This window comes from Chionomys nivalis, chromosome 20 (genome assembly GCF_950005125.1).
Source record: "Chionomys nivalis chromosome 20, mChiNiv1.1, whole genome shotgun sequence".
NCBI lineage: Eukaryota > Metazoa > Chordata > Mammalia > Rodentia > Cricetidae > Chionomys > Chionomys nivalis.
Window position 1 is genome coordinate 18,492,088 of NC_080105.1, and position 8,896 is coordinate 18,500,983.

General features: G+C 37.8%; 1 protein-coding gene across 1 annotated transcript in view; it reads right to left on the reverse strand.

Annotated features, from left to right (window-relative positions):
- Nucleotides 1-8,564, reverse strand: part of LOC130863211 (probable ATP-dependent RNA helicase DDX60) — a 94,514-nt gene extending 85,950 nt beyond the window's left edge. Inside the window, exons 1-5 of the mRNA XM_057753102.1 lie at nt 8,561-8,564; nt 8,334-8,400; nt 7,818-8,007; nt 5,888-6,229; nt 3,141-3,257 (exon numbers count right to left, since the gene is read on the reverse strand). Coding sequence (XP_057609085.1) covers nt 3,141-3,257; nt 5,888-6,229; nt 7,818-8,007; nt 8,334-8,400; nt 8,561-8,564 — 720 coding nt within the window. The remainder of the gene's footprint in view (nt 1-3,140; nt 3,258-5,887; nt 6,230-7,817; nt 8,008-8,333; nt 8,401-8,560) is intronic.
- Between the last annotated feature and the right edge of the window lie 332 nt (nt 8,565-8,896).

Below are 8,896 nucleotides of genomic sequence, written 5' to 3' on the forward strand. Positions count from 1 at the left end.
ACCCGTGCACTTGGATAGGTAGAATCAGCATAGTAAAAATGGCAGCCTTATCAAAAGCAATATACAGATTCAATACAATCTTCATCAAAATCCCAACACAATTCTTCACAGACTTCGAAAGAATGATACTCAACTTCATATGGAAAAATAAAACACCCAGGATAGCCAAAACAATCCTGTACAATAAAAAAAAAAAAAACCTCCAGAAGCATCACCATCTCTGAATTTGAAATATACTATAGAGCTGTTGTAACAAAACAGCTTACTATTGGCAAAATGACAAAAAGAAAATAGTCACGTGGATCAATGGGTTTGAAAATAGGAGACCCTGACATCAATCCATACACCTATGAACACGAGATTTTTGACAAAGAAGCCAAAATTGTAAATGGAAAAAGAAAGCATCTTCAACAAATGGTGCTGGAATGACTAGATGTTGACATGTAGAAGATTGCAAATGGATCCATATGCATTGCAATGCACAAAACTCATGTCCAAATGAATCAAGAACTTCAGCATAAATCCAGTTACATTGATCCTGATAGAAGAGAAAGTGGAAAGCAGCCTTGAAGACATTGACACAGGAGACCACTTCCTTAATATAACTCCAGTAGCATAGACCCTGAGAGCATCAATCAATAGATGGGACCTCCTGAAACTGAACATCTTCCGTAAGTAACAGGACAAGTTTAGTAAGAAAAAATGGTACTGAATGGGAAAAGATCTTCACCAACCCCACATCTGACAGAGATCTCCAAAATATATAAAGAACTGAAGGAACTAGATATCAAAATACCAAATAATCAAATTTAAAAAATGGAGTACAGCTCTATACAGAGAATTCTCAACAGAAGAATCTCAAATGGCTGAATGACATTTAAGATAAAGCTTAGCATCCTGAGTTATAAAGGAAATGAAAATCAAAATGACTCAGATTTCATTTTACACCTGTCAGAATGGCTAAGATCAAAAACATCAATGACATGCCGGAGAGGATGCGGAGTAAGGGGAACACTCCTACATTGCTGGTGGGAGTGCAAACTTCTACAAACACTGTAGAAATCAGTATGACAGTTTCTCATAAATTTGAGAATCAATCTACCTCATGTCCTAGCAATACCACTTTTAAGCATACACCACAAAGGCATTTGCTCAACTATGTTCATAGCAACATTATTCATAACAGACAGAACCTGGAAGCAACCTAGATGCCCCTCAACCAAAGAATGGAAAAAGAAAATGTGATACATTTACACAATGGACTACTACTTAGAGGTAAAAAACAACGACATCTTTAAATTTGCAGGCAAATGGATGGAATTAGAAGAAAAAAAATATCCTGAGTAAGGTAACCTGTAGGGCACATGGGCAGCTAAGATGGCACAGAAAGGAAGTCAGATGGGCGGACTCTAGGTTGTTTACATTGGACACCAGTATCAGGCAAGAAGATGTCAGCACATAGGCACTAGAGTAAATGCAGGGTGATTGAGTGCATGATAGGGTGACCTTTAAAGTGATTGGCTGGCTCCTTTTCCACCCCTTCACCCCCCTACACACACACACCCAACACTTCCACACCCCACCCCTCCCCCACCCCCACCCCCAATGGTCCTTTGCTTTAAACGATATTTACTGTGCAAAAATAAACAAGTTCCTGCTTGGAAGTCCAAGCTGCTTCTGACTGTCTCCTGGATCAAGGGAGGCTGGGGAATGGGTGAGTGGCGCACTTACCTGTCCTCAGACCCAGCTAATCCTTAAAGGGTAGGCTAAGACCCTCCTGAAACCCAGACCCAGAAAGACAAATTTATGTATACTGACTTGTAAGTGGATACCAGATATAAAGCAAAAGATAACCAGCCTGCTACATTCCACAACCACAGGGAAGCTAGAACCCTCTTCCAGAAACAGATGGAAACAGATGCAGAGATCCACATCTAACCATTGGGCTGAGATCCCAGAGTACAAACAAAGTAAGGGAGGAGTTAAAATATGAATAAAAAGGGTCAAGATCATAATGGGGAAACCCACAGAATCCGCTGACTGAGCTAATGGGAAATCACTGACTCCAGACAGACAAATGGGGGACCTGCATAGGACTGAACTAGGCTCCCTGAATACAGGTGACAATGGTGTGGCTTGGGCAGTATATGGGGCTACTGACAGTAGAACCAGGATCTAACTCTAAAGCATGAACTGCCTTTGTGAAGCCCATTCTCTATGGAGAGATACCTTGCTCAGCTTAGGCATGGGGCAGGGTACTTAATCCTGTCTCAACAAGGTGATGGGACAGACTAGTTGATTTTCAGGGTAGGCCTTACCCTTTTGAGGAGTGGACGAAGATAGGATGGGGGAAGGAAGAAGAGGAAGGAGAGAAGGTAGAGGGAACTGGGACTGGTATGTAAAATATAAAATAATTAATAAAAACTTACAAATAAATGTAAGACAAGACAAAAACTGAAAATTACATTAGGGTATCACAGATGCCAATCAAGGCAAAATTCAACAGGAAAAACAACAAAAGGAACCCAAGACCCATATTATCAAAGCAATACACCATGATGGAGTATATGGAGACCAGGAATGCAGTGTTAGAAAATGTTTCAGTGCAACATAACAGTGAACTAAGGGGAATACCATAGTACTGTAGTATATTTAACCACTGTGTCCATGGTATAAACAATAGGAGAAGCTCGAGGTTGTATTCTTTACATCAGAGCCCACACACATCTGTATCTTAGTCCTATATGACAGGGACAAATAGAGACATTTCTTCTCAGACCAGGAATAGGAGAAAGATGTCTAGTATCTCTTCCACTCTTTGCTGCTACAAGAGGTCTGTTACTATATCTATTAGAACAATGAAATCCTAGAATCTTGCTGGTTTCAAATAAGGTAAAATTCTAGGAGTAATACACATGGTTACTCTGACCTACACACAGACACACACACGCACACACACACACAGACACACACACGTGCACACATGCACACACACACGCACACACACATAAACATGCACACACACAGACACACACACAGACACATGCACACGCACACACACAGACACACACCCACACGCACACACACAAACACTTTTAAAATGATAGTTCAACTAAAAGTGTTTTTTTAAGTTCTGTTACCTTTTCCACCATATTATTAAATTTTAAATCTCCAAACAGAGTTGTTAAATTCAGATCTCTATGTTTTTCTAGCTGTCGAATCAAGATTTTGTAAGCCATCATAATCTTCCTCATATTCTGAAACACAAAATATGATAAATTATCACAAATGAAATTATTGTTTCCCAACTGCAAAACTCAGAAATTTAAGAAGCAATCCTATTACAATGAGGCCCTGAGTTTAAATCTACACTACGGTAATTGAGGATGGTCAGTAGTGTTTGGAAAGTCTTCCAAGGCAATACTTGGATATCTCTTCTGGCAACATAACAACCTTATTTTGGCAGTTTCACAAAGTTATAAATTCTATTAATTCAGTGTGCTTCTTTATGTCACATTTCAACCAAGCTCCTAAAAAGAGACTACAATCTCCTCCCCATAGGCATCTATGGTACTGGAAACAGTCATTGCCAACAGTTTCAATGCCATTTCCACTAATCTACAAATGGAGTCATAAGATGGTATTTCATTCTATTTTAAATTCTAAGTAGTCCTCAAAACAGTTAATGCAAAAACACTCCTTTAAAGTAAATTTTATCTAGCAAATTTTATTTTTAATTTTTTTAAAAAGAAAGCAAACTATTTTTTTCATTATACATACCAATCCAAGTTCCCAGTCCTTCCCCTCCTCCCATTCCCTCCACATACCCTCCACCCCACCGCCATCCACTTCTCAGAGAGGGTAAGGCACATTGCTCTGGAGAAGGTCCAAAGCCCTCCCTACTATATCTAGGCTGATCCAAGTTGTCCATGTAAAGAGAAAAAGTTCCCAAAAAGCCAATATAAGCATTAGAGATAGATCCTGTTGCTACTACCAGTGACCTGTCAGTCTGCCCCAGCCATGTACCTGTCAACATTTGCAAGATTTTTCAGAACTCAGATTCAGAAACTGCTATCAACATAATACTATAAACTTGGGTTAGGGTATAGTGGCACATGCCTTTAATCCCAGCACCCAGGGGCGCCGAGGAAAGTGTAACTTTGTAAGTTCCAGGCCAGCCTGAGCCACACAGTTGAGACCCAGTCTATGAAAAGAAAAAGAACCACAACATAAACTCAATATTTAGTATTTGTCCTGTATGTAAAAATAAAGCCCAGGCCTGTTTCTGCTCACAGTTGGCAGTCAGAGTTAGGAATAATTTAGTGATAGGAATCCTAACAAAAGCAAAATAAACTACCATGTCACGTCATGACAACTATTTGTACATATGCAAATGCAAAATGATGGGCATGATGCAATTCTCAAAGAGGGACACACGTTCAAAACCTACTTTGATGAGCTGTAGAATAATATTCATATGCAGAATTCACCTTAACTAGTTAAAAAAATAATCAAACTATATTAATTTATAAAGTCAGTACACATTCTTTACTTTGGAATTTTCAACAAATTAGTTTCTCAAATATACCCATACAGGTAAAATAACACTATCATAAAATTTGAATTCTGATTGTCTGAAAAGCCTTTGAGTTATTGGCTGAAGTTACTTATGTAAACATAAATGCATCACTTTCTTTTCTTTAACCTGCTCTGGTGTGCTCTCCTTAAATGAAACCACATAATTTATCATTTTACTGGTAGATCTCAGCAACAGAGACATACCTTTGCCTCCAATTTCATGTCTTTCTGGCCTTCAATAACTTGGATGAGCACGAGCAAGGAACTCAGGACTGCGAGGGGTGCACCCACACACTGAGGCAATGGGGATGTTCTATCGGGAACTCACCAAGGCCAGCTGGCCGGGGACTGAAAAAGCATGGGACAAAACCGGTCTCGCTGAACATAATGGACAATGAGGACTACTGAGAACTGAAGAACAATGGCAATGGGTTCTTGATCCTATTGCACGTAATGGCTTTGTGGGAGCCCAGGTAGTTTGGATGCTCACCTTAATAGACCTGGATGGAGGTGGGTGGTCCTTGGACCTCCCACAGGGCAGAGAAACCTGCTTGCTCTTTGGGCTGAGGAGGAAGGAAGACTTGATTGGGGGAGGGGGAGGGAATGGGAGGTGGTGGCGGGGAAGAGGCAGAAATCTTTAATAATTAAATAAATTAATTAATAAAAAAAATAACTTGGATTTCACACACCACACAGTGTGTGAGGACATAGGGTACAGGATAACACTGCTTCTCATAAATTCTACATTCTCTTGCACTACTCATTTAGCAGTGTTTTTAAACAGGTTACATATTCAAGCATCCATTTCATATTTAAATATAGACAATTCTTATGCTTGCCTCACGGAACTTTTGTGAATGTTGAATGTAAATAATTCGTAAGTATTACGAGTTAGTCTATGATGCAAAGTACTCTGCAAATTACTATATGCTATTATTAATTATCATTATTATTAACCTAAGGATCATCTTATTAAATCTATAATGATTTATATATTGAAGGTAGAGTCAATATTGAATCAAGACAGTTACCTTTTAAAGATTTGTTTCACTTTTAGCTTTGTGTGTATGTATATGTGTGTGTTTGTCCATTTGTACATATGTAGGTATGTAGGTAGGTATCTGCATATACGGGTGGTAAACACAGAGGCCAGAGGTGTCAGATCCCTTTGGAGATGGAGTTATAGGCAGTTATGAACTACTCGACAAGACAGGAATAGCAAGCATTCTTAACCACTGAGCCTTATTTTCTGAATTAATTTAGAAATATTTATAAAGTTCTAGAACATTGTCCTTTAGATATACATTACCTTCTTGAAAAACAGTTGCTCTGAATATGAGCTTTGCATAAAATATGCATAAAGACGGATGATGTCAGATGTTTGCCCTGAGAAGAGCACGATGTTGACCTTTGCTGCCCAAGACTGAATAGCTATAAAGTTGAAAAGGTGTGTCTGCTGCTTGTTCAGGCCTTCATCAGCAAGAATGAAGAAATATGGGCATCTCTGACCCAGGGAAATACGCCACTCTTCTGACAAGCATCCAGAAAATTCAGTCCAAACATCAATGGCAGTATTCTTCTGAAGGTGCAAAATTAAAGCAGTTCTCAGTGTAAGAAGTTCAGGGACACTGAAGTATGCATATTCAGCATCCTATAGAGGAGGAGACAAAGGACATTATTTGGAAAGTATCATTTAGTATTTTACTAGTTCAGGCAGGTAACATATCATTAAGGTGATTGAAGGAATATGATACAACAAAGTTTTTGTTTTGAGGTGCTTTTTTGTTGTTTGTTGTTGTTGTTGTTGTTGTTTTGTATTCTGTCCTCTGGTCAGTAAATTAACCCTGGAATTTTATTGTTACAGAAATGTACGCTGTAAATCACACAAGCCCATAGTACCCAGAGTTCATTACACTTTGCCTCCCTATTTCTAAGCATTCTCTTTCCAACCTCTCCTCAAAAAGACAAAGGACAAAATAAAAACTATGAAAATAATAAATTGTAACTATAAATTTTCTGGAATTGGCAAGCTGAAGGGGAATACATTATTCTAAAGAATAATTCCACACTGCAGTTACATTTCTTGAGCAGCAAGAGTTTTTTTTTCTGTAGACCAAAATCTGTGCAACTAATTGTAAACACAGGGTAGAAAGCTGGATCATTGTACAAAATTCTGCTAGCCAGCAATGCTCAGAAATACAGTAACATAAGTTGCAAACTGATTGAACAAATCCATTCCATATTTCCTGAGTACAGCATTAACTGCCCTGAATATAGAAATAGGAAGATATGGTAGCAGTAGATATACCTGTATTTCAAACTGTCAAACTTTTATTAATTACACAAAATATAATATTCTTTCCAAAGATATTTATAACAAAACATACAATAGCAAAATTGGGTTAATGAGCTCATGTGTGTACTCAAATAATTTGCCTACTGATTTTGAAAGCAAAGTAGTTCTCGGAGTTGGAGAAGTAGAATTGAGGTCAATGGGGCCACTGTTGAGAATTTCATCAACTTTTGTGACTCTGTCTGTCCAATAAAGTTCTCCATCATTACACATTACAAAGTAATCTAATTGTGTTTATTCCAGAAGACTGCAATGCTAGGTAATTGCTTTTTTCTCCTTTTCCCTTTAAATTTTATAACTTTTAAATTGTTTTGTGCTTCTTGGTTTGTTTTGTTCTTTTAATTATTTGTACTGGATATTGAGCCCACAGCCTTGCACACAATAGGCAAGTCTTCTACCACTAAGTCGCATTTCTAGATTTTTTTTCTTTTAAGGTCTTTCCAGGTTGGCTAAACTACTCACTAACTCACTTGTGAGGCTCAGGTGGGCTTCAAACTTTGAACCTCCTTGCTTAGCCCCCAGAAGCATTGCAGTCTTCTAGAATAAACACAATTAGATTACTTTTCTAAACTTTTGGTTTTTTCTGCCTCCTGAGTGCTGGGATTAAAGGTGTGCGCCACCACCACCCGGCCTTTTCTAAACTTTTAAAAATGTATTTTGCTCTGCAGTCACTGGTGAAAATGTTCATAAATCTTATAAAAACAAATTTAGTTATAGCAAGGGGTGATAGTTCACAACTGAAATCCTTTCACTTGGGAAGCAGAAGCAAGAGCATCATGGGTTCAAAGCCAACTTCAGAGACATGATTCCTTGTCTCTAACTAATCATTTAAATGAATTCTTATTTCAGTCTTAAGAGGGTACAAAGCTCAGGTGGTCTGTGTTACCTTGAAGAAAACTATGGCAAAATGTCCTCCTTTGCTAATGACATCCAGCAGGTAGCGCTCAACCAGGTAGAAGAAGTGGAGACTCTGCCCCGGCTTTAGCGACTTCTCACATACACACGTGACAAGCAAGGAGTCTCCGTCAATCAGAAAAAACTCAGATTCAACAAAATCATTGAATAAACTGGAATAGCTAAAAAAGAAAAGTGTTGGAACAAAGCTCATATGGATAACATAATACCCCCCAAACAGTATAGTTGTTATTATTTCATTGACATTAACAACCTAAAATGCTGAATACATATTTGCATATAATTACATGTACTTCTATCATGTATGTAATGTACATTCTCTCTCTCTCTCTCTCTCTCTCTCTCTCTCTCTCTCTCTCTCTCTCTGTCACAAACACACAGAGATGCAGGTACACATCAGCATTACCATATAAGGTCAAATATAACTACAGGAAAGGGGAATGTTACACATGATTTCAAAACTCTTGATTACTGCAAAAATACTTACTCAGCCTTTGGCATATTTTCCAGAATTAATTGGGACATTTTCTCTAAAACCACTGTGTAATGTTCTTCTGATAAGGAAAAGAAGAGAGATTTTATTTTATTTAGCTTTTTTAAGGGAGCTCACAGTTATTATTTGAGAAATAAGAAATAGTTACGCAGTTATTTTAACTGTTTAACCTATAAGTATATATTTTATAATGCTATGAATATTTTTGAATTGAAATTTACCCATTCTCGCTGCTATCTGCGCCTTCAATTTGAATTGAGAAATATTAAAAATGCAAATATTCTTTATTGTGTCTTCTCTAAATGGTCATTATTTATAAGACAGCAAATCTGCAAAGAAAGAGAAAAACTGATCAACTTTCCTGTCAGCAGAAAGGTCCTGAAAGACTGTCTTTGCAACTAAACATTGAGTAGCAGGGGCACAAGAATGAGTACAATCAACAAGTGGTCTGTTCTTAGGGAATAAAAGTCAAGAGGTCAACCATTAATAGTATAATTGCATATACAATAGAGAATCATTAATGCGACCAAGTCAAAGAAATGAGACATTCGCTAAAG